Source organism: Indicator indicator, chromosome 2, assembly GCF_027791375.1.
Source record: "Indicator indicator isolate 239-I01 chromosome 2, UM_Iind_1.1, whole genome shotgun sequence".
Classification (NCBI taxonomy): Eukaryota; Metazoa; Chordata; class Aves; order Piciformes; family Indicatoridae; genus Indicator; species Indicator indicator.
This window is the reverse complement of record NC_072011.1, coordinates 4,943,678-4,969,333: the sequence shown is the minus strand read 5'-3', so window position 1 is coordinate 4,969,333 and position 25,656 is coordinate 4,943,678. Positions and strand designations below refer to the sequence as shown.

The window sequence follows — 25,656 nt, the reverse complement described above, 5'->3', positions numbered from 1 at the left end:
CTGTACTACCTCTTCCCCACTCCTATTTTGCCCTTTTTCTTTCAGGTGGTACTCTGCAAATTCCACTCTGTGTTCCTGTCCCACAAAGGTCAAGTTTATACATGTGGACATGGACAAGGAGGACGCTTGGGTCATGGTGATGAACAAACATGCCTGGTATGCCATCCTGTGCCATCTCCTGTAGTCTAGCATGATATTTCTTTTATTTCAAACAGTCAATCTCATAAATTAATTAAGAGTTTCTGTGAGTGTACTGTGAAAATGAGTTTGCTGTTGAGTTCAGAGAAATACCCTTGGTCCCCATGAAATAACAGAAAAAAAATCCTCTCCAGCACTGCTAATGAGGTGACAGAAGAAGAATGTGCATTTAAATATATTTCAATTTAAGATACCTAAATGCTGTGGTCTAGTTACAGCTGAGTTGTTTTAAAGGCTAGCTGATGCCAGATGAGTGGCAGCAAATGGGTTTGGGCTGTGATGGCTTCTTAAACAGGCTTGTGAATCCATCTGATGAGTGTCAAGGCTGGCAAAAGGAAACAGCAGTACTGTGGAGTGTAGTGGCATGGAAAATGATGGTAGGGTTTCTTCTTAGTAAACTTGCACAGCTATTAAATGAAAACTCACCTATCACTTTCATTTGAGTAGCACATTGTTGCAGTATGGGAAAACCAAAATTCGAGAGGGCTATGTTATGACAGATATAATTTTTAGACTTCAGGATCTTATCCTTGCCACACTACCTGCTAGCCTGTGTTTAGTTTGCAACAATTAAAAAAAAATTCTAATATCAGTTATGTGGTAGAGATTGATACAATGCTGCTGAGTGTTATAGTGAAGACTGGAGCTCAGTTATTAACTTTTTGTTTTTAAATGCAATTCTGTGAAATTAGATTTTTTTTTTTTTTTGCAAATTTCTGTTTTGAAATTGGGATATTACTCAGCTGATTAGTTCCAGGACAACTCATGTTAAGAGTGTATGACAAGTCAAAGATACAGAACTGCTTCCTCATTCTGTAGAATTTTCATAGGATTATCCTGCGTTTTGAAGGGGGAAATCTTTATTGCTAATGGTAATTTAAAAAAGAAAAACAAAAGAGATAATAATTAACATTTGTCCAGCTGTCCTGAAGATAGCAGTTTCCAACCTGATTTTGCAGCAGGTAGTTTGCAAGTCATTTCCCCTGAGAGCGGAGGTGCATTTCAGATGAAAGCAGGTTGTTTCATTGCATTGAAAATGGTAATTACATTAATGAATATTCAATGTTCAAATGCATTTTCTTCTGTAGCTCAGTATTTGATCATAACTTTCTATTTGTGTAACTTTGGTTTCCTAGATAGCTCCTGTTTAGTATTAAACTAATACATTTTTAATGTACTTTTGTCTTGTGCAGATTCCTAGACTTGTGGAAGGCTTAGCTGGCCATCAGTGCTCTCAGATAGCTGCAGCTAAGGATCATACTGTTGTGTTAACAGAAGATGGATATGTTTACACATTTGGTTTAAACACTTTCCATCAACTGGGTATTCTTCCTCCTCCTGCTAACTGCAGTGTTCCTAGACAGGTAAAATAACATCAGTCAGAGCTTAATTGTTTTAACAGAAAGTAAAATGTGAAGGTTGTGAAAATAACTTTTACACGTTTTCAGGACAGTAAAGCACATTATGAGTTCTGATAAAATCTTGATTCTGTGTCATCATGCACCTCAATCTTTAATACTTTACTGTGTGCTGATAAATGTCTTAGTTTGTAACCTGAACTGTACTAAAGTTACTCTAGTGCTAAGTATGGTACAAGTTACAACGGCCAAACCCCTTTTCTTCCCCAAATTGCTCTGTAGCTGACATGATGTAAAAGAAATAGGTTATGTGTTAGCTGAGATTGATTCTCTACTCCCTTTGAATTACTGGATGGTGGATCTCAGGATTTGATGGTTGTGTCCATCACTGAGAGCACTGTTGGTTCTGGACTCATAATCCTTTGAGAAGAATAGCAACATGGAAAAGATGGTATGAGTATCAGCAATTTGACTATATTTCTGTGCTCAATCTCTAGCTTTTTTCTATTTTTTTTTCCACGAGTAAATAAGAGTTACATTACTTCTTATTGAAGGGAAGCTTCATCTGGAGTGGAACAACATTGTACTACCAGTGTTGTAAAAGCAGGAAAGAAAAACTGGCCAATATTCAACAGCATTGTGTTTTGGGATAGAGTGGGATGCTTCTCAATAGTGTAATGATAGCTCTATGTATCCACAGTATTTGCTTTGATCTTGATCTGGAGAATCCAGTTAACTTTGAAGTGTGGAATTAGCAGTAAAGTGGTCTTCATTGGGATTTACAAGCTGAAATTTTTTCAGCTGACACTTTTGTAGCACCTGAGTCTTCTTTGGCTGTGTAATACATATCCTGAGCAGTCTTGTTCAACATCTTGTATGTGAATAGTGCCTAAGGAGATTTGATTCTGGTTCTGATTAGATAATGCAAAAAGCTTACCTGATTTGGGCACTAATTTACTGAGCACCACTTGACAAACTTCTGAAATAACCCTGACTTTACTAGACTGTATGTGGATTGATACCAGTGCTTCATTCTGAATGACTTTAGGAGTTAAATGTTGTCAGAAGTCTGTACATGTGAAACTCACTTGTTGCTGCTTAATATTAAGATGTGCTTTGGATTTGTGCTTAGGTTCAGGCAAAAAACCTGAAAGGTAGAATGGTGATTGGAGTGGCTGCAGGCAGATTCCATACAGTGCTATGGACTAAGGAAGCAGTGTATACCATGGGGCTGAATGGCGGCCAACTAGGTAAGGTAGAAGCATTCTGAAATTAAAACCCAGCCTTTGAAAGATGTTATTTTGTTATCTGATTCTCACACCAGAGGCCTGGTTAAAGCTTTCTCTTTTCTCTTAATTTTTATTTTATTTTTAACCAGTTTGATGACAACTTGCCTACACACTTCTTTTCACAGAATTGTCAGGGTTGGAAGGGAACTCAAGGATCATCTAGTTCCAACCCCCCTGCTATGGGCAGGGACACCTCACACTACAGCAGGTTGCTCAGAGCCACATCCAGCCTGGCCTTAAAAACCTCCAGGGAAGGGGCTTCTACCATCTCCCTGGGCAACCTGTTCCAGTGTATCACCACCCTTATGGTAAACAACTTCTTCCTGATGTCTAATCTAAATCTGCCCTCCTCTAGCTTGGATCCAGTCCCGGTAGTCCTATCACTCCCTCACATCCTAAAAAGTCCCTCACCAGCTTTCTTGTAGGCCTTCTTGAGATGCTGGAAGGCCACAACAAAGCCTCCTCAGAGCCTTTTCTTCTCCTGTGTTATTAATTCTGTATTTAAACTCTTTTTATCACTCTTTTGCCTTCCATGTGTCTTGTGTGGTCCAGCTGCTGAAGGCTTTCAGGAAACAGAACGTTGCTGTTTGTGTTGCAAATTACCCCAAGGCACACTTGTCTCTTTCCAGCAGCCTGGCTGGTACTGCCCTTAATAAAGTCTTTCACCACACACTGTAAACATGCTACTGATAACTTTTTCCATAGTAACTTTTTAAATTGGACTGCTTGCCCAAATCTAGAATTCCTTTCATCAGTATCATTACCAGAACCTTAACTTGGTGTTATTCTGTAATCAGGGGGAAAAAAAAATAAAAAAAGTATTGCCAACTAGTGAACTTCTTGATTTTTTTTTTTCTGTTTGAATAGAATATTTTAATTGCTTTGTCTTTTTTTTTTTTTAAATGAACATATATTGAAATACTGATTTGGATTTGCATTTGTGCAAGCAAAACTGTTAGCCAGCTCTGGTATTTACAGTTAATCTGCACCAGTTCAGGCATCAGGTTCAGACACTTCTCTTTTTTTTTTTTTTTTTTTTTTTGTATTCCTATTTAAGATTGCAAATGTCCTTGACTGGGAAGTATTTTACTAATGAATTTTTTGTTTGTTTGCTTCTTTTGTTGTTTGTTTGTTATTGTTTGGGGGGGGGGGTGTGTTTGTATATACGCTCATCCTTTAATATTTTTTTTGTAGTTGGTTGTGTTGTTGAGATTATTCTAGTGTACACATGGCCCAGTGCAGTACCATGTGGAGATAGTAACTGGATCATAAGTGGTATAGTTCTATCAGCTGGGCACTATGATAGACCTGTAGTCATAAACTCTGCCTCTTTAAGATGTTTGGGCACAGCATTACACCATCATATGACAAGGTTGCTTCCAGCTGTAGATGTAGCTACGCTGCTTGTTCCTGGGTATTTGTATCCTGATGCAGCTAGAAGTACACACAGAGCACTTTACGTATCAGATTCTTTGTCTTGGGTTTCTGGATGCAGCAGAGCAGCAATGGCCTAATTTTATTTTCATTTAAAAAATACAGACTTGTCAGAGATCTTCTGTTGCAGCTCCAACCATGTCTGTTTCACATAATTGCTTATGTGCATTTATAGTAGTGTCATGACAAGCTTCTTTGGTATATTCCAGTGTCTGAAATAGATTAGTTTATGCCAGTGTTTTTTCTAATGTCTGGAACTGTAATATGATCAAATAAATGCTCTTTCTTTGGTATCAAAGGCAGTACCACTGCAGAGTTTAACAGCATTAAATAGCTTTCCCTGTAGAATATAGAATCATAGAATTGTCAGGGTTGGAAGAGATTTCAAGGATCATCTAGTTCTAAGCCCCCTGCCATGGGCGGGGACACCTCACACTAGATCAGGTTGCTCACAGCCACATCCAGCCTGGCTGCAAAAACCTCCAAGGATGAGGCTTCCACCACCTCCCTAGGCAACCTGTGCCAGTGTCTCACCACCCTGATGGTATAAAATTTCTTCCTAACATCCAATCTGAATCTACTCATTTCTAGTTTTGTTCCATTCCCCCCAGTCCTATCACTCCCTGACAACCTAAAAAGTCCCTCCCCAGCTTTCTTGTAGCCCCCTTCAGAGACTGGAAGGCCACAAGAAGGTCTCCTTGGAACCTTCTCTTCTCCAAACTGAACAACCCCAACTCTCTCAATCTGTCCTCATAGGAGAGGAGCTCCAGCCCTCTGATCATCCTGGTGGCCCTTCTCTGGACACATTCCAGTACCTCCAGATCTTTCTTGTAAGAGGGGTGCCAGTATTCCAGGAGTACTCCAGGGATGCAGTACTCCAGCTGGGGTTTCAGTGGAGACTAGTGGAGTAGAGGGGGAGAATCACCTCCCTCAACCTGCTGGCCACACTTTCCTTGATGCAGCCCAGGATGTGATTGGCTCTCTGGGCTGCAAGTGCACACTGGTGGCTCATATCGAGCTTCTCATCCACCAGTACCCCCAAGTCCTTTTCTTCAGGGCTGTTCTCAAGCCAGTCAGGGCTGCTCTCAAGCCAGTATATGCCTTACTTCATGTTTTGTGTGTCAAATCTTGAATATTTTCTGGAGTTTGTGGTCAGCTAACAAGTCTTTATGGTGGCTCTCTTCTCTAATTTGAAGATTAATTCTGTAACTACCTAAAAAATATTTTAGAAAATAAAGGTTCTTTGAGAGTAGCATAGCAAGGAGTCCTTTAAATGCACAGTGTGTGGAATAACAAATAATGGTTTTGGGGTGTGTTGTGTTTTCTAGGTTATCTGCTGGATCCCAATGGAGAAAAATATGTGACTGTACTTCGCCAAGTGTCTGCTCTTCACCATAAAGATATCTCCGTGTCCTTGGTCGCTGCGAGTGACGGCGCTACAGTCTGTGTTACTGAGAGAGGAGATATCTATTTGCTTGCAGACTATCAGTGCAAAAAGATGGCTTCAAAGTATGTGGAACTTTTCTAATCTGTCATGAAGAGCAGTAGGTGAAGATTTCACAGTAGCCTTACACTTGCAAGCTATTTTAAATTATGTTTGGGATGTTTTTGTGTGCGTGAAGTAGCAAAAAAGAGGTCCCTTGAGGTTTTCTTCCTTTGCAGCTCTATATGAGCTGCAGCTATCGATTTTTGTTTCTCTATTTTTGTTGTTCAGAATCACAGAAGTGTTCATGTTGGAAAAGACCCTCAGGAGCACTAAGTCCAACCCAGAACTCTGCTCTACAAAGTTCACCCCTAAACCATATCCCCAAGCACCACATCCAAACCACCTTCAAACACATCCAGCCTTGGGGACTCAACCACCTCCCTGGGCAGCACAATCCAATGCCTGACCACTCTTGCCATGAAAAATATTTTCCTAATGTCCAGTCTAAACCTACGCAGTCATAGCTGGAGGCCATTCCCTTTTGTTTCATCACTAATTCCCTGTGAGAAGAGACCAGCACCAGCCTCTCTACAATGTCCTTTCAGGTAGTTGTAGAGAGCAAAGAGGTCTCCCCTCAGCCTCCTCTTTTCCAAACTAACCATCCCCAGCTCCCTCAGTTGCTCTTCATCAGATTTATTTTCCAGGCCCTTCCCCAGCTTCCTTGCCCTCCTCTGCACTGGCTCCAGCACCTCCACATCTCTCTTGGACTGAGGTGCCCTAAACTGGACACAATCCTCAAGGTGTGGCCTCACCAGAGTTGAGTCCAAGGGGACAATCCCCTCCCTGTTCCTGCTGGACACAGCATTTCTCATCCCAGCCAGGATGCCTTTGGCTTTCTTGGCCACCTGGGCACACTGCTTGCTCCTCTTCAGCTGCTTGTCCATTATCACCCCCAGGTCCCTTTCTGCCAGACAGCTTTCCAGCCACACTGCCCCAAGCCTGTAGCGTTGCTTGGGGTTATTGTGACCCAAGTGCAGGAGCTGGTGTTTGGCCTTGTTGAAGCTCATCCCATTTACACTGGCCCATTGATCCAATCTATCCAAGTCCCTCTGTAGAGCCTCCCCACCCTCATGAAGATCAACACTGCCACCTAACTTGGTGTCATCTGCAAACTTACTGATCACACCAAGTCATCAGTAGTCACTGTTAGTTGAGGCTGAAGTGCCACTTGCTGTTTACCGAAGATACTTCTTAAAAAAGCATATGAAGAGGGAATATTTTGTGCTCTAGGTTTAAAAATACTGAAACTGGTCTTTTTGGTCCTCTGTTAGCCTGAATTTGTATAAATGCATCTTAGAGGAGGTGTTGAAGATGTGTTTTTCTATTCAGTTACGTTGTTAGGATTTTGAATCAGTAATTTGAGGTTTGAATTTCATAATTGGTGTGAATATGGCCCTGCTCTGGCAAGGAGTTGGACTTGAAGATCTCCAGAGGTCCCTTCCAACCCCTAACATCCTGTGATCCTGTAATATAGTATGCTATTGAGGGTAATTTTGATTGCAGGAGGGGCCATGTGGCATCATCTGGTCCATATGCTAAAACTCAGAGGTAAAACCTGTTGAAGAAATTGCCCATGAGTCATTAACTTAGGGAACTACTTGATCACCTTCTCTCTTATTAGTTTGCAATAACAGATTAGAAGAGGTAATTAGCATTTTTCCCAGCTAACTCCTCATTAGCTTTTCAGCTTCACTTCCATTTATTGCAATGCTATAGCTTAATGACTGCTTTACACTTCATTTTCTACATGGTTGTAAGGGGAGGTGCTGGCACTTGGAGAAACTTATTGCTATTATTAACTGTGCTCTTATACTAAGAAACTGAAAAAAGATAGGGTGCATAGCTTTGATCAGGTTTTTACCTGATCAAAAGCAAAACCCACCAAAAACCTGAGAAATGGCCTAGTGGGATGGGATAGGTCTTTAATACTAAAAAAAAAAAAAAAAATCATTTAGCTCTTTGTAACTATAGTTTTTGTGATGCTGAAGATCTAAGGGAAATCATAGACCAGTTTCAGTTAGGGAGTTTTGTGATGAGCCTGTGGATGTGACTTACCTAAAAGCAAAACAGATTGCAATGTACCAATATTTTTTTATGGGCAGTAATAAGAGTAATACCAGTGGGGAGAAATTAAAGTAATTTTTTAGTGTCACTACCTCAACTGTGGTTTGTTTCTTTTTGTTTGTTTGTGTGTTTTTAATTGTTTCTATAAATGAAAAAGATAATTGTCATAGAAACAACAAAAGTACACAATGAAGGAATAAGAAGTTAACATTTTCTGTTCTTTCAGACAACTGAACCTTAAAAAAGTTCTTGTTAATGGGGGACTCTTGGAATATAAGTTGGATACCCAGCATCTTAAAGAAAATGAGGGTCAGAAGATCTGCATTCTAGCACTGGATGAAGCTGGGAGAGTAAGTTGTGTCCCTAGAAATCATAATGATATAGTAAGCTGCATACTGATGAATCAAACTTTACACATAAGACAGGACAAAGTTGCACATAGGAAGCAACCAGTTCATTTCTGTAGAGCTGGCAGTATTTTTTTTTATTTTTAGGTTTTTTTAAGGCCCATGGCAAGGCTCTTAAAATGTTTTACACTATTTTTAAATCTGTGAGCATCCAAGGGCTTTTTAATGAAGGTGTAACTCCTTTTGTTTTCTTACATAAGTGGTTAAATAGCATACGTGGCATTACTGCTGCCTTGCAGTACTTAAAGGGGGCCTCTAAGAATGATAGAGTCATAGAATCAGTCAGGGTTGGAAGGGACCTCAAGGATCATCCAGTTCCAACCCCCCTGCCATGGGCAGGGAGACCTCACACTAGATCAGGCTGCTCAGACCCACATCCAGCCTGGCCTTAAAAACCTCCAGGGATGAGGCTTCCACCACCTCCCTGGGCAACCTCTTCCAGTGTCTCACCACCCTGATGGTATAAAATTTCTTCCTAACATCCAATCTGAATCTACCCATTTCTAGTTTTGCTCCATTCCCCCTAGTCCTGTCATTACCTGATATCCTAAAAAGTCCCTCCCCAGCTTTCTCTAGGTCCCCTTCAGATCCTGGAAGGCCACAAGAAGGTCTCATCGGAGCCTTCTTTTCTCCAGACTGAACAGCCCCAACTCTCTCAGTCTGTCTCCTCATAGGAGAGCAGCTCCAGCCCTCTGATCATCTTGGTAGCCCTTCTCTGGACACCTTCCAGCATGTCCATATCCCTCTTGTAATAGGGGCTCCAGATCTGGATGCAGTACTCCAGGTGGGGTCTCCCCAGAGCAGAGCAGACGGGGAGAATCACCTCCCTTGACCTGCTGGCCACACTTCTCCTGGTGCAGCCCAGGCTCTGGTTGGCTTTCTGGGCTGCAAGCACACACTGGTGGCTCATGCTGAGCTTCTTGTTCACCAGCACCCCCAAGTCCCTCTCCTCAGGGCTGCTCTCCAGCCCTTTTTAGTGGGGCTAGTTGCAGCAGGACAGAAGTCTCTTGAGTTTGGAGCTTTTAGAACATTTGCTGAAAAACAGATGTTCTGTAGATGAGATCTCCCTTCTGTTGGTGAAAAGTTACAGGTAAGCCTGGTGAGTATTTTAGTTTTTTATAAGCAAGTGTAGATTCTCTGTTGTCTTTAGATCTGGAATGCTGTGGCAGATTGTTTTCTTCCCTCACTCTTCCCATAGAATTAGCAGTTTATAGGAACGTTTAAGACTCTAGTCTTCTCTAGAGCTGTTCGCTGGGAGACCTAAGCCTTCGGTGCCATCTAGTGGTGATTACAAAAAGGTTTTGTTTCTGAAATGCTACATTCTTAATGAATATTGAAAACTGAGCTTATGTGTAAAAATAGGGAGCAGCGTGGGTATTTCTGTTTCTTTCTTAGCATTTGACTAAATTGTGTTTTTGAATGATTTTTGCCTGTTTATTAGGTCGTTAATTGGCTTGGGTTATAACCTTCCATTTCAATATTGGTCATTTGAGGTTTAGCCTCTAACACTTACACTGTATTGGTACTGCCCCTTCAACAGATTTGGGACACTGCTTTAGCAGTGTGAAAGTCCTTTGTCTTCCTGCATCAATGGAATTATGTCAACCTATGTTTGGTGTTTTTCCATGCTGAATACTAACAAATGCTGGCATCTTAAGTGCTAATTAAATAATTCATGATGCTTTTGGGCATCATTAATTATTAAGGAGAAAGATAGGGTCGTAATACTTTTGTTTTCTGAATCAACATTCCTGGTCTGGCTTGATTGTACTCTCTTTAACAGAGTTCTGTTTGGCTTGCAAAAGAGAAGTCTCAAAATTTGTGATCTTATCAATACATGGAATATAAAAAGAAGGTGGAGCCAGGCTATTTCAGTTTGTTCCCATTGCCTCTGGTTCTGTCACTGGGTATCACTGAAAATAAAGGATGATCTGCATATGAAGAAGCACTTTGTGAGGGTGATCAAGCAGTGGCACAAATTGCCTGTGGAGTCTTCATCCTTGGAGATACTAAAAAATGGTCTGGACGTGGTTGTGGGTAACTGGGTTTTGATGGCCCTTCCTGAGTGGGGGGGTTGGACTAGATAACCTCTAGAGGTCTCTGCCAGCCTTAGCCTGTGATTCTGTGAGCATCAAGAGGAGGGAAAGATAATAGGTTACTCCTGATGCAGATGTTGAGAGACCTGTGCAGGCCCTTCCGTGGGAGAACACAAAAGCCCCAGTGTAGCACCACTAGTGCCACATCTGGACTTCACCTTGCATTGGGTTGTTGCTTCACACTCACTTTTTTCAAACACTTACAATGTACCTTGTTGGGGTCCTACTGTGCAGTTCTTCACATTTCTGTTGAATATTTTAACGTTTGTGTTTGATCGTCTTCATTCCAAAACCTTGTCTGGTACAGAGAAACAGGAGATTTTTGTCAAAGAAAAAAAGGAGAGGGGAAATAAAGAAGGAAAAAAAAAAAAGAAGGAAACAGTTTAAATTTTGAATCTGACAGCTTTGAATTTTGCCTGACATAGAAGCAAACAAATTGGAAAAAAATTATTTAAATGAAGACCTAGACTAAACTTGTTTTTTCACTTAATGATGCATTTGCTGTCCTTGTTGAAATGTCAATGGGCAAATGGATCTTGATATTATAAGAGACATTCCCTGTTTTACCTGTGGGTTCACAGAATCACACAATATATCTGGTTGGAAGAGACCTCAAAGATCATCCAGTCCAACCCTCAGCCCGGCACAGAAGGGTCAACTCTAAACCATGTCCCTAAGCACCAGATCCACATACTGCTTGAACACATCTTGGGATGGTGACTCCACCACTGTCCAATGTTTGATAACCCTTTCAGTGAAGAAATATTTCCTACTATCCAGCCTAAACCTCTCCCAATGCAACTTGAAAACGTTATCCCCAGTCCTGTTGCCCCAGACTGCCCCCTTTGCTCCAACCTCCCTTCAGGTAGTTGTGGAGAACAGTGAGGTATCTCCTCTTCTCCAGACTGAACAACCCCAGCTCCCACAGATGGTCCTTATAGGTCATGTGCTCCAGGCCCTTCATGAGCCTCATTGCCCTTCTCTGGACACACTTCAGCACCTCAATGTCCTTTCTACAGTGAGTAGCCCAGAACTGAACACAGTACTCAAGGCTTGGCCCCTTTTTACCTGTGGGTACTTTGCATTAGATGATCATCACACTTCAGGGTATAATTCTGAAGACTGCCTTTCTCTTTTTATATGTCACTTTGAGATCACAGAAACGTTCAGGTTGGAAAAGACCTTCATGATCACCAAATCCAACCCAGACCCTTACTCTACAAAGGTCACCCTTAAACCATAGCCCCAAGCACCACATCCAAACCACCTTTAAACACATCCAGGCTTGGGGACTCCACCACCTCCCTAAGCAGCACATTCCAATGCCTGACCACCCTCTCTGTGAAATTTTTTTTTCCTAATGTCCAGTTTAAACCTACCCAGTCATAGCTTGAGGCCATTCCCTCTTGTTCTATCATGAGATGCATGTTCTTGTCTTAAAAAAAAATAGTAGTGTGTAATACATAATTACTTTTCTATGGTAAGAAGATTTCCCTTTTTTTTTCCCTCTGACAAACTGATATTATAGGTGTTCTGCTGGAAGTCATCAAACAACTCCATGAGGCAGTGTCGTTGGGTATATGGCCGGCAAGTCTTCATGTCTGATATTGCTTTAAATGGCAACGAAATAATGTTTGTCACACAGGATGGTGAAGCCTTTACAGGGCAGTGGCTGGAAGAAGAGAAAAAAATCTCAGAAAAGAAAGGTTAGCTGTGATTTCTTAATGGTTTTTAAGTGCTTCAATCAGTGTAAAAGTTTAATCAAACCTTCACAGTCCCTGACAGTATTGCATGGGGAGTTTGTTCTTTCCTCTGTGGCTGATGGTAGAACTGGCCACTGCTGTTCTCTTTCCTCAGAAGTACTAAAATTTGTTTATTTTGCTGCCTTCAGTCAACCTTTAGGTGGAGATCTCCAGAAAGAAAAGTACTTCTGAGGAGTAATAGTAGCACAAGGGTCCTGAGTAATGATCTTGTCATGTATTAGTTGAGGAGTCGTAAGAAACTGGTATTAAACAAAAGAAGAATCAATACTTACTTGCACTGTCTGTGAAATGTTTCATGTTTCCCAGACTGTTATATATGTATAATACAGGATCTGGAGAAATCTCTGCCTTACTAACTTGGCTCACAATGCTGAGAGTAGGTCCTGATGGGTTGTTTCCCTCTGAGGAAGATACCTGCCTAGTATAGATCAGCTTTTTAATCAGAACTCTCAGCCGTGTTCATGTAGGGTCCTTAAAAGTCTATGGAAAGAAATAGATTTACTTTTAGCCTGGGGATGCATTTGAACATTATAGCTTTATCTCGCAGTTCTCCTTCCTTTGATACTGAGATTATTTAATTTTATCAGGCCTTTTCTTTTTATTCTTTCACAGTAAAAATCTTTCTTCTGTTGCTCAATCTGGACTTGCCTATTAGTTTTACTCTGCTGGTGTTTTCTTTTATTCTCCACATCATATAATAGTTCCCTCATTACAGAGGCACCAAAATCTTTTTGCAGTTTGACCTGGTGCTGCTATATATGTGTAAGCACTGCTTTTTTTTTTTTAATGCCTATTGCTCTTCTTTTGTAGTTTTAGTATCTCCAAGGAAACTTCAGAATCCAGACTGATCCATCACTGATTTGTGATGAGATGTTTTTTGAAAGGTTTTAGTGATTGTGGTGAGTGGTGTGCCTGTATTCAGTTATCCAGTACTTGAAAAACAATCCAGTTTTCAGAGAATATCCCATCTTTTCAGTAGCACTTTGTTCATTTGGGTATAATTTAAACAGATAGAATATGAAGTCTGGAGGCAATTGTATTAAATCTGTTTTAACTGATATGACAGGACAAGAAAATCACTGCGGTATGCTGATGCACAGCTTGTCTTATTCCACAAGAGGCTACACTGAATGTTAGATTTGAGTGTTTTCCCTTACATGAAGAAGTAACAAAACACTCCACAAGAACCTCTCCCATAGATGTAGAGGTGCATTTCAGTCAAGTGAGGTGAAATCTGCAGCATAATGTAGCCTTATTCAGTGACTCCATTGATGGACTTTCAGAAGTCCTTTTTTTGTTACATTATTTTCTGGGCCTTACTATGTTTGGTTTTTAATTTTTTTTTTTTTTAAACAGAGCTTGTATCAGGCCTTCAGAATTCTTCATGTGACGTGTCTTGTGAACATGATTCAAACAGTGTGTATGAAAGAATTCAACTACAGAAGCTGACTTTTGTTCACCGAGCTGTCAGTATTGCCACTGATCCCAATGGCTGCAATTTTGCTGTTTTACAGTCAGATCCTAAAACAAGGTATATTTAAAATACCAACAACTGCCTCTTTTCTTTTTTTATGTGTGTGATTTCAATTAAGTCATTTTGTGTGAGCCAAAACAGAGGTTTTGAAAAGCAGTTGTCACAGTAAATGCAGTTATCCACACTGCAAGAGAATAGTACTTGTTAGTAAACAACTGTGTTGAAGTTACCCAAAGAGCTCAGCTTAAATATTAGCATAATTAGTATTCGTGTTGATGTGAAGTGTGATTAATGTGATATGAAGTCTTTAAGGCCAGGATTTGTGATGTACTTCTTAACACACTCTGAGCTCTAAATGCTGTAGAAAGTCCCTCATTTAGTATTCATCAATAATCAGCTTTCAAATAAGAGAAGTGGTTTTTCCTTTGGGAAAAAAAGTGTTTAAAGGAAAATAAGTAAGTAGAATACTGAACCATGTTCCTTGCAGTCTCATAGTAGTTTCCATAAGTTTCATAAATACTAGCTAGTAGTTTCCATATATTTAATAAATATTAGCTTTATTTACATTTATTTACATTTTCTGTTTTCTTGCTGTGGAAATAAACTGAAGATAGTTCTGATAATACACATTCATTGGTGAGATTATAAAGACAACAAACTATTTGATAGTCTGCAGCTAGACAGATCTTACATATGTGGTTTAATTGCCTAATTACTGCCTAATCATTGCCTAAATACTGCCTAATAGTTGCCTAAATACTGTCTTTATAAAAATAACTAATAATAGGACAAAAATTGTTTAGTAATCCAGCAATGTAAGGAAAAAACACAAACAAACCAAATGGAAACGATCTCACCCTGTTCATTAAACATGTTATGGACGATTTTATTCCGTGGCTCTTTGTGATGGATTTAATTTTGTTCCAGTCTCTATGAAATTCCAAGTGTGTCGTTATCAAGTTTTGGAGAGGATTTTGGCAAACTGTTACAAGAAACCGATGAAATGGACAGCATCCATGATGTGACTTTTCAGATTGGCACAAGAACCTACCCCCTGCACAAATACATCTTAGCTGTGCGCTCTGAGTTCTTCGAGAAGCTGTTTGCTTCCAGCGGCAATCAGTTAGACACTCCGGATGTCTACCGTAAAGATGAAGATGCTGTCGGGTGTGATCTATACATCATAGAGAAAGTTCATCCAGATCTGTTTGCATACCTTCTGCAGTTCATATATACTGATACCTGTGATCTTTTAACTCATGGTTGCAAACCAAAAATCCTGCCTAAAGGGAAGTCGGAAGAATACCAAGATACTTTAATTTCTAACCTGAGCAAGATGAGTTTTGATGACGATGTTAATGGAAAGTCTGCATTTGAGATTTACAGAAATAATCAAGTACAAGTTATAAGTGAAAAACAGAAGAGCAAATCTAAAAAAGGCGGAGTTGTTGATGAAGAAGCTAACCTCATAAAAATGTTGCAAAGTGCAGCAAATAAGTTTGGACTCAGCGATTTAAGTGGGAGGTAGGTGAAAGGAAGTGGATTTCTATTCTAGTAAGCTCTTCATAGAGTTGGATGAGGCCTTGAGAAATCTGGGTTAGTGGAGGCTGTTCCTGCCCGTAGCAAGGTGATTTTTTTTAAGGTCCCCTCCTTTAATTGTACCTAAAGTAGAAGGCACTTTGGGGTTGAGAAGTTTATCTTTTTTCACTGGTTTTATTGGTTTTAAGTATAAAAGTTTACAGTGCACACCATGTCATCTCTTTAAAGCAACTTCAATTTGTTTTGATGCTCCGTGCCAAGAGAAAGCACATAGTACTTTTTAGAATAATATCAGAAACAGACTTTTGTAACATAATTACATACTTAAAGAATATTTTTTAATAGTCTTCGGTGTGATGGAAATGTTCTTTTAGCCCTTATTATGTCCCTCTTGGACATTTGTATTTAAAACATCTGCCCTATGTGATCTTCTAAGGTATGAGCTCTCTGAAGACTTGGGCATGTGATGCAAATCATCTGATTTTCCAGAATGGTTCTGATAAAACATCAATACTTGTTTTGTTAGGGACAGCTGATCTGACTGAGTTTTGGACTGATGAATTTCTATAGTCTGGTCTTTACCAGTTTTTCCATAAGCAGTGAATAGATTTAGCATAAACCAACATAAACCAAAGTTAAGTCCTTGTTTAACTGATCCAGTTTTACTATTATGTGGTGAAACATTTGGTCTCAATTCCATTATTTTCTGTAGAACTTTACTGTTCTTTCTTTTTTCTCTCAGTTCTTTTCTGCATTCATTTTTTGCTTTCATAGGAGGCAATTATCTTTTTCTCAGCAGTTTTCTTCACTATATTTTTGAAAACAGTGAAATGTTTTCATCTCAGATGTAAAGCTGCTGCTAAAGCTCAAGTTGCTAAGGAAAATTTCCACGTTAAAGGACATTCCTTTGGAAAGTGTGTTGCGTTGTAATCCACCAGCAGCACTCCTGTGTCTTTACCAGATTCACAAGTCTCCTAGATAAATTGAGGTGCTGTTTCACAGAGCTGAAACACATCTCTTCTAAACTGCTGTCTTTGCTCAGATAACTGACTGGTAGCAGTGTATGTAGCTCCTATTTTGCCCCTGTGGTGTTGGACTTTGGCCTTAACTATAGCAGTTTAGCTTCCAACTAAGGTAATAAATAAGATAGCTAGAATATGAAAAGAATGTCAGTTACACTTCACAGTTGCAGTCAAGATTTTCAAGGAGCAACTGATCCTTTCTAGCTCTCTGTGATGAATGATTTTTGGAGCCCACTGAAGTGTTGTGACTTTGTGAAATTGTTCTTCTTAGTGGCTTGAACTGTGTAGTAATTCTGTTGCTTACTACTAATGTTCATGATTTACAGGTTGGATGGAGTCAGGTTAGAAAATGGAAAAAATAATGTTGTCAAGAAGAAGAATGGGAACAAACCAAAGTTAAATCAGAAGAAATGGTAAACTTTCCAAATCAAGCTTCCCCTACCATCTTCCTCTTTCTTTATGTCTTTCTTTCCTCATTTCTTTATCTGTTAAGTGTAGGCTAAGAGTGATTAGCTGTATTTTAACTTGTGGTGTACAGTTGTCTCTTTCACAGTAACTCACGTTTGAAAGTTCTAGACTGAGTTAGTAATCTAGGGTAGATGTGTATGGCATATTCTTGCTTTTAAAAATATTTTTTTCTGTACATCAATCTGTTTTGTGGATTAACTGTACCATAGAATACTAATTCCAAGAGAAATGTTGTAGGTAATCCAGGCAAAAGCAGTTTGCAGGTGTGCTTGCTGTGACCATAAGGCTACATGGATTGGAAATAAGCAAATGTGTAATTTTTTTTTTTCTGTAAGAAAGTGTGTGGAATTTCTTCAAAAAGAAAAAATCCTTATCATTTTATCAAGTGGTGTTAAGGTTTTAATTCTTGGGTGTGCCTGGGTTATTTATACCCAAAGACTTGAACAGTCTATGTAAGTAATAAGAGCTACGTTTGCACATGAGTAGCTTTTTCACAGAATTTGGATTACTTCATTCAGAAAATGCATTGTCAAAGCTTATAGTTGTTTCTACTGTAAAAGAAATAACTTAACCTAACATAAACCATTTAAAATTGACTAAATTTAGACACAATTAGTCTGGTGAGACCACACCTGCAAGACTGTGTCCAGTTTTGGGCTCCCCAGTTCAGGAGAGACAGAGACCTGCTGGAGAGAATCCAATGGAGAGCCAGGAGGATGCTTAGGGGACTTGAGCATCTCCCCTGGGAAGAGAGACTGAGAGCCCTGGGGCTGTTTAGTGTGGAGAAGAGAAGACTGAGAGGGATCTGATCAATGTCTATCAATATCTGAGGGGTGGGTGTCAAGTGGAGGGGGCCAGGCTCTTTTGGGTGGTTCACAGTGATAGGACAAGGAACAATAACAACTTTATTTGTAGAGTTTACGACTTGTAGCTCTTCCTCTTAGTCACAGTTCTGATCCTATCAAATATCTTTTAGCTCTTACCTCTGCGATGTGACCCTGAAATCATTAGATGGAAAGGAATTCCCGTGTCATAAGTGTGTACTTTGTGCAAGACTTGGTATGTGTGGGCATTTTTTTCTGTATACATATAAAATATAAGTAGTATTGTCTTTTTTTTTTTTTTTAACTGACATTTTATTGCATCATGAACTGAAATGCCTTTCTTTACAGATTATTTTCACAGCATGTTAAGCAGCTCGTGGATTGAGGTAAGCGTGCTAATAAAGATGTGGTAGTTTGGTTTGTTGCATCAAATAAGTGACATCTTTTCAGTTTTTCTTTGAATAACATCTCCTAAATACTGGGAAATAGGAAGGGTAGGTTCTTGGGTTCTGGCTGCAAGATAAAACAACCTCCCACTGACACCTTTTCAGTTTTTCTTTGACTAACATCTCCTAAATACTGGGAAAAAGGTAGGCTAGGTTCTTGGATACTTCTTGCAAGACAAAACAACCTCCCACAATTCCCACAATTTTGGTTACTCTATACTTGTACTATTAAAATTGTGTATTAGGTGAGACTAACACAAGTAAAATATACCAAAGGAAATTAAGAGGTTTACTTTGAGCTATTTCCTGGATTTATAAAAGCTGTTGTTATGAGATACTGCTTTGGAAGAATTTTAGTTTTTTTTGTCAAAGATCTTACATTTCAGATAGTGTGGAATAGATTTGCATATGTACTGATTGAAAGATACAGCAGAACTGAGAGTCAGTGTTACTGAATGATAATAATGAAATATTTGATATCAAGAACTATTCCACTTAGTCACCAGCTGCTGCTCCAAACTGTGTAAACCTTTTATTTGTCTTGGTCCCTATTTGCTGTCTGTGTCAATGCCCTATTTGTTCCTAGACAGCATAATTTCACTAAATGCTTCACTTTAAGTATCTGAATACTTCTGATAATGCTTGTTGAAAGAGAGAAAAGTGGAGAGGCATTTTTCAGAGACTGAAAGCTGAAGTAGTGTGCAGGAGTTTTCTCAACTTTCACAGCTTTTTGGCAATATGTAGATCTGTGATCCTAGGAAAGTGCTGGCAGTTCTGCTGTGTTACAGAACTTCACCTGTCCTCTCTACTGGCTTTTCCTCAGTCATCTCTGAGGAAGTATACCCAAAACATTGTGACAGAAGTGATCATTTATTTAATGTTGAATGCCTGTCTGTATAGCTGATATCTGTATCAGTTGTATGTAGTTCATAAGGTTTCATGGATTGTATCAGGTTGGAAGTGACCCTCAAAGGTCATCTTGTCCAACCCCCCTGCAGTGAGTAGGGACATCTCCACCTAGATCAGGCTGCCCAGACCACATGAGGTCTGTTCTTGAATGTCTTCAGGGATGGTGCCTCAATGACATCTCTGGGCAACCTGTTCCAGTATTTTACTATTCTCAGTGTAAAGAACTTCCTCATTATGTCCAACCTAAATCTACCCTGCTCCAGTTTAAAACCACTGCCCCTCATCCTATTTCTTCACAGAAAGAGTAATTGCCAGTGGAATGTGCTGCCTGGGGAGGTGGTGGAGTCACCATCCCTGGAGGAGTTCAAAAAAAGCTTGGATGTGGCACTTGGAGCCATGATTTAGTTGTCAGGAGGTGTTAGTTAATAGGTTGGACTTGATGATCTCTGAGGTCTTTTCCAATCTGGTTGATTCTGTGCTTCTGTGTGATTCTGTGATTCTATTGCTACAGGCCCTTCTAAACAGTCCTTCCCCAGCCTTCCTGTAGGTCCCCTTGAAATATTCAAATGTAGCTGTAAGGTCTTCCCAGAGCCTTCTTTTCTTCAGGCTGAACAGCCCCAATATTATTCTACAAGTAAATCTAAATGATGCAGAATTCAGAAGTAAACATTTTGTGAATCAAGAGCTCTAGGTAGTGTTTAAAAATCTTAATATTTGCAAGAGGTTTTTACACTTCAGATGGGAAATACCTTGGTACCAGTAGCATGTTCTAAACCTTTTGGAATAAATTTTTGCTTCAGTACTACTTAAAACATGCCAAAGTTGTTAAGCAGTGATGTGATACAAACTTGAACGGTGACAATTCTGTGGTTTAATGGCTAGTGTCTGCTGATGCCAAAACCTTGCCTTAATGATTGATTCTTTAAATGGAGGATTTGCTGAGGACCTTACTTTTCTGAAGGGTTATCAGTAATAGCTACTTTCATGTTGTTCTTGTACAGAAACTTGTGATTTCAATAGATCTTTCACCTTGAAAAGAAGGCAGTTTGGTACTTGTGTAGGGGGTTCCGGTAGCTCTGCTTTTAGACAAAGGCAAATAATCAAGGAGGATTGTTAGAGAGGACACTCAAACTGATGGAAAAGTGAACTGTTTCATGGGCATGTGCTCAGAAGTTTGGGCAGATTTTAATTGCTGTGCTACAATCAATTCTTAATTGAAGAACATGAACAGAATCTGTGCATGTGCTTAAATAAGCATTTGAAAATGTGACCCTCAGTCTGAGTCATTTGCTGAATTTAATTGCTGTCCTAATTTTGTATTTGATTTCAAGTAGTCAACTTATTTTACTCTGATTGTTTTGCTGGGTTTTGTTTTTTTTTTTTTAAATCCTTTTGCTTTTCAGGCTTCCTGTTGTTCAGCTCTGGAAATACCAATCCATTCTGACATCCTGCAGATAATTGTAGATTACCTGTATACAGATGAAGCTCTTGCAGTAAAAGGTGCCTTTCATGTATTTTCAACTCAACTGTAGCTCCTGCAGTTTTTATATATTTTTAAGTAGAAATTTGGTACTTCATATGCTTGCTTTGAAGTTTTATGTAGAAAATCCAAATGTCTGTGACTCTTGCTTTAGATTTGAAGTGACAGCTGTATCCTAGGTCTTTCTGTGCCTTTTCTTTAGTTTGTCTGACTGCCATTTTGATTCTCTGTCCTTCTCTTGCTTCAGAAAGACAGACTGTGCTCTTCTAAGCTGTTCCTTGTTCTGTGAAAAATGCCATAAAATTTTGCAAAGCCAATAGATTTGTCCTTTGGCAAAATCTCATTGAAGCTGTATGTGTTACAGTTGCTTTTGACTTTCCCACAGTGTTTACACACAACTTTTGTTTTCCAGATTCTCAGAACGTGGAATTCATATGTAATGTTCTGGTGGTAGCAGACCAGCTTCTTATAGCCCGACTCAAAGAGATCTGTGAAGTAGCTATTGCAGAAAAACGTGAGTTCTTCCACTTTGTATTATAAAGGGTTAGAGAATATATCTAAAAAGATATTTTTTTTTTTATAAGTGTTCTTGCCTACTTCAGCAAAGAATTGGTTGTGTATATTCCTTTGCTTGGATTATCTTTTGCTGTTTGTTGCGTAGCTGTTAAAAGTTGCTTCTTTAGTCTGGGTGATGTTCTAGGTTAGCATAATCTTCCAGTCCTTATGCACCATTATCTTATCTCATGCTTTGTCACAGAATCACAGAAACACTCAGGTTGGAAAAGACCCTCAGGAGCACCAAGGCTGACCCAGAATCCTACTCTACAAGGGTCACCCCTAAACCAGAGCCCCAAGCACCACATCCAAACAACCTTCAAACACATCCAGGCTTGGGAACTCAACCACCTCCCTGGGCAGCACATTCCAAGCCTGACCACTCTTGCTGGGAAAAAATGTTTCCTCATGTCCAGCCTAAACCTACCCAGTTGTAGCTTGAGGCCATTCCCTCTTGTTCTATCACTAATTCCGTATGAGAAGAGACCAGCACCAACCTCTGCACAATGACCTTTCAGGTAGTTGTAGACAGCAATGAGGTCTCCCCTCAGCCTCCTCTTTTCCAAACTAAATAGCCTCAGCATCTTCGGTTGCTTTTTGTAAGATTTATTCTCCAGGCCCTTCCCCAGCTTCGTTGCCCTCTGCCCTGGCTCCAGCACCTCCACATCTCTCTTGCATTGAGGTGCCCAAAATTGGACACAATACTCAACGTTTGGCCTCACCAGAGCTGAGTCCCAGGGGACAATCCCCTTCCTGCTCCTGCTGGACACAGCATTTCCAATCCAAGCCAGGATGCCTTTGGCTTTCTTGGCCACCTGGGCACACTGCTTGCTCATGTTCAGTTGCATGTTGATTAGAACCCCTAGGTTCTTTTAAATAAAAGAAAAAGAAGAAAAGCAAAACCCCCAAAAATATCAACCCCAAATCACTACCACAAATAAACTGAACCTTTATTTCATGGAATTCAAACTCTTCACGTTTGCTTTTCCCATTTGTTTTAGACTGCTGAATTTCCATATATAGAGCCATGAGGATGCTTAGGGGACTTGAGCATCTCCCCTGGGAAGAGAGACTGAGAGCCCTGGGGCTGTTTAGTCTGGAGAAGAGAAGACTGAGAGGGGATCTGATCAATGTCTCCCAATAGCTGAGGGGTGGGTGTCAAGTGGAGGGGGCCAGGCTCTTTTGAGTGGTTCACAGTGATAAGACAAGGAACAATGGGTTCAAACTTGAACAGAGAAGATTTCATCTCAACATGAGGAGAAACTTCTTTGGAGTGAGGGTGACAGAGCACTGGAACAGGCTGCCCAGGGAGGTTGTGGAGTCTCCTTCTCTGGAGCCTTTCCAACCCCACCTGGTTGCATTCCTGTGCGGACTCCCCTAAGTGATGCTGCTCTGGCAGTGGGGTTGAACCTGATGATCTCTTGAGGTCCCTTCCAACCTCTGATACACTGTGAGACTGTGAAACTTAATACATCTGTTGGTAGGGCCTTTCTGTTTTCTGTGAAGCAACCACTGCATTCAGGCTGCTACAAAGTTATGCAAAGCTTGCTGTAGTTCATGCCTATTTGAGCATCATCATTTTTCCTAGGAACAGAGAAATATGTATGTTATGTTTCAATAACTAGATAGTGCTGTGCAATAAGTCTTAGAAACTGGTGTATGACACTGCAGCACATTGTCCACCTTGGTTTGTTGTGTTTCTTCTTTGCAGTTACTTTAAAGAATGCTGCTGAGCTGTTGGAGTTCTCAGCAATGTATAAAGCTGAACAGCTAAAGCTGTCCTGTTTGCAGTTCATAGGACTCAATATGGCAGCTTTGCTTGAAGCAAGGTAAGGAGGAATGCAAATGTGTTCAAATGCTGGCTGTTGAATTCAGACAACAGGGTAGGAAGAACTAATGGGACTAATTAAAATTTAAAATGCAGCTGATTGCTCCTGGTTTAAATGGAGACTCATTTTTGGTAAACAGGGATAGAGAAACTCGTTAAAAATCAGAGAATCATGGAATTCATTTGAACTTTCCAGTAATACAATTTTTTTTTGATGCTAAGATAAATTTGTGTTTATTTTTTTTAGGACTCTTGATATCTTAAGTGATGAAGTTGTAAAGGACCTCTCTGTTTATTACAGGAAAATGGTAAGTTGTATAACCTGAACATAAACTGATCAGGTTTAAAATGAGAACAGATGAGTAATAGAATCATAGAATGGTTCAAAATGAAAGGGACCTTAAAAGATCATCTAGTTCCAATCTCTCTGCCATGGGCAGGGAAATCTTTCACTAGGTAAGGTTGCTCAAGGCCCCATCCAGCCTAGCTTTGAACACTTCCAGGGAGAAGGCATCCACAGCTGCTCTGAGCTACCTCTTCTAGTAGCTCACCACTCTGAGTGAAGACTTTCTTCCTCATACCTATCCTAACTCTACCCTCTTTCAGTTTGAAATTGTTACTCCTTGTTCTATCACTACAATACCTTATAGAGTCCCTCCTCTCTATCCTTCCAGTAAGTCTCCTATAAGTAGTGGAAGCCTGCCATAAATTCTTCATGGAGCTTTCTTTTCTCCAGGCTGAACAACCCCAACTCTCTGAGCCTGTCCTCATAGAGAAGGTGCTCCAGCTCCCTAATCATTTCTGTGGCCCTCCTCTGAGCCCATTTGAGCAGGTCCATGTCTTATGCTGGGGGCCTCAGAGCTGAACACTGTACTCCAGGTGGGGTCTCAGGAGAGTGGAGTAGTGAGGGAGAATCACCTTTCTTGAGCTGCTGGCCATGCATCTTTTGATGCAGCTCAGGATGCAGTTGGCTTTCTGGGCTGTGAACACACATTGCCAGCTCTTGCTCAGGTTTTCATCCACCAACACCCCCAAGTTGTCATCCTCAGGGCTGCTCTCAATCCACTCATTGCCCAGCCTGTATTTGTGCTTGGGATTGCCTCAACACAGAGGCAGGGCCTTGCAGTTGGGTAATTGTGTAATAAATAAGTTAATCATGTTTTATTAATTTATCTAATAAATACATACCTGTGGATTCTGTAGATGACAGACAGAATGTGGAACATCTGATGTCAGGAATGAAGGGACAGCTTCTGCTCATTTGTGCCCTGGAATAGGACAGGGGGCAATGGATGGAAACTACAGCACAGGAGGTTCCACCTCAACATGAGGAGGAAATTCTTTGCTGTAAGGGTCTCAGAGCACTGGAAGAGGCTCCCCAGAGAGGTTGTGAAGTCTCCTTCTCTGGAGACTTTCAAGACCTGTCTGGATGTGTTCCTGTGTGACCTACAGTGGATTCTGTGGTCCTGCTCTGGCAGGGGGTTAGGACCCAAAGATTTCCAGAGGTCCCTTCCAACCCCTAACGTCCTGTGATCCTATGACTCAAAAGCTAAGGTTGGCAGCTGCTATTATCGTGATTATGGAGTTCACATTTCATTATTCACTAGGCAACTGCTGTGACAATATTGTGTCCTTTGATAACATACAGTAAACATATTAATGGTATGCAATTATCAGTTGCATGAAAAAATAAAAGCAAAACCTATGGAACAGAGATTCTATAACTTAGGGAGACAGAAGAAAGCAAATCAGACTTTGTGTAAAGTGAAGGGTGATCATACAGTTCTGAAAAGGAGGAAGAATCACAGAACCACAGAATTACCAGGGTTGGAAGGGACCTCAAGGATCATCCAGTTCCAATCCCACCCTGCCATGGGCAGGGACACCTCACACTGGATCAGGTTGCCCAGAACCACATCCAGCATGGCCTTAAAAACCTCCAGGGATGAGGCTTCCACCACCTCCCTGGGCAACCTGTTCCAGTGTCTCACCACCCTCATGGTGCAGAACTTCTTCCTAACGTCCAATTTGAACCTGCCCTCCTCTAGCTTGGATCCATTCCCTCTAGTCCTGTCACTACCTTGAACTTTAATGCAAAGGGAAAGGCCAAGGCCCATTGTAATCTAATATTCTTTAACTGTACACTAGTAAAAGATCAGAGTTTGCAAAACTTTGAAGCATTTGTTTTTCAGGAGCTGCAGGCACCTGAAACATGCTTTCTCAGTCAGTTAAAATAATTCTTCTGGTTTGCTTAAAGATTTAACTTAAGTTTATAAGATGCTTCAATAATTGATTACTTGATCTGTAAAAGTGTTCTAAATACAATCAGTTTTGGCTCTTTTTTACAAGAGATCATATATTTGCTAGTGTGCAACCTAAGAGAAACTTAACTTTTACAACTACAGATTCCAGCTATGGTCAGGAGAGTCATTACTCCATATCCAGATGGACCTGACATAAGTTCTTTTGAGCCTGAAGATGGAGATAACTTTGTCTTTTTAAGGGATGAAATGAATGCAGAACAAAACACTCAGTAAGTGTCTCTTTCTTATCAATATTTTAACTAAGTGAGCTGTATATGATATTTATTCCCCTTTGCATGGTGCCTGGTTCCAGTTGGGTTCACAATTAAAACATTAAGACGTAGGAGATGTGAAGATTTCAGAGGCTGTTCTCAGTTCCTTTAAGTATTTTGAAATCTTACAGAACTGATGCAGGAATGAGTAAATACATATATAGTAACTCCACAAAAAGCCTCTTAAGGTAGCTTTTGGAAGTAGGGTTCCTGTAGCTCTGATTTGTAGAATTCTGAGTTTGTAGTAGTGAAATGAAAAATGCCTTTCCTTTGATTCCACTCTTCCTGGTATCATATACACACGTGATATTTTGGTAGCATGACCAGAGACTTGCTTTATTGTAGAAGTACTGTTACCTTCATGGCAGTATTAGTGTTGGAGTAAATGAGACCAACTGTGGGCTTTATTGAACTTCACTGATGAAGGACAAATCAAGAGAG

General features: G+C 40.2%; 1 protein-coding gene across 1 annotated transcript in view; it reads left to right on the top strand.

The window, feature by feature from the left end:
- The window catches only part of IBTK (inhibitor of Bruton tyrosine kinase), a 50,386-nt gene that overhangs the window by 5,938 nt on the left and 18,792 nt on the right, over positions 1 to 25,656 (top strand). Inside the window, exons 4-19 of the mRNA XM_054393225.1 lie at positions 46 to 156; positions 1,392 to 1,562; positions 2,689 to 2,806; positions 5,608 to 5,788; positions 8,056 to 8,179; positions 11,861 to 12,038; positions 13,452 to 13,626; positions 14,497 to 15,093; positions 16,457 to 16,543; positions 17,575 to 17,657; positions 17,771 to 17,808; positions 20,181 to 20,277; positions 20,670 to 20,771; positions 22,524 to 22,641; positions 22,888 to 22,948; positions 25,046 to 25,173. Of these exons, the coding sequence (XP_054249200.1) occupies positions 46 to 156; positions 1,392 to 1,562; positions 2,689 to 2,806; positions 5,608 to 5,788; positions 8,056 to 8,179; positions 11,861 to 12,038; positions 13,452 to 13,626; positions 14,497 to 15,093; positions 16,457 to 16,543; positions 17,575 to 17,657; positions 17,771 to 17,808; positions 20,181 to 20,277; positions 20,670 to 20,771; positions 22,524 to 22,641; positions 22,888 to 22,948; positions 25,046 to 25,173 (2,369 nt within the window). The remainder of the gene's footprint in view (positions 1 to 45; positions 157 to 1,391; positions 1,563 to 2,688; positions 2,807 to 5,607; positions 5,789 to 8,055; positions 8,180 to 11,860; positions 12,039 to 13,451; positions 13,627 to 14,496; positions 15,094 to 16,456; positions 16,544 to 17,574; positions 17,658 to 17,770; positions 17,809 to 20,180; positions 20,278 to 20,669; positions 20,772 to 22,523; positions 22,642 to 22,887; positions 22,949 to 25,045; positions 25,174 to 25,656) is intronic.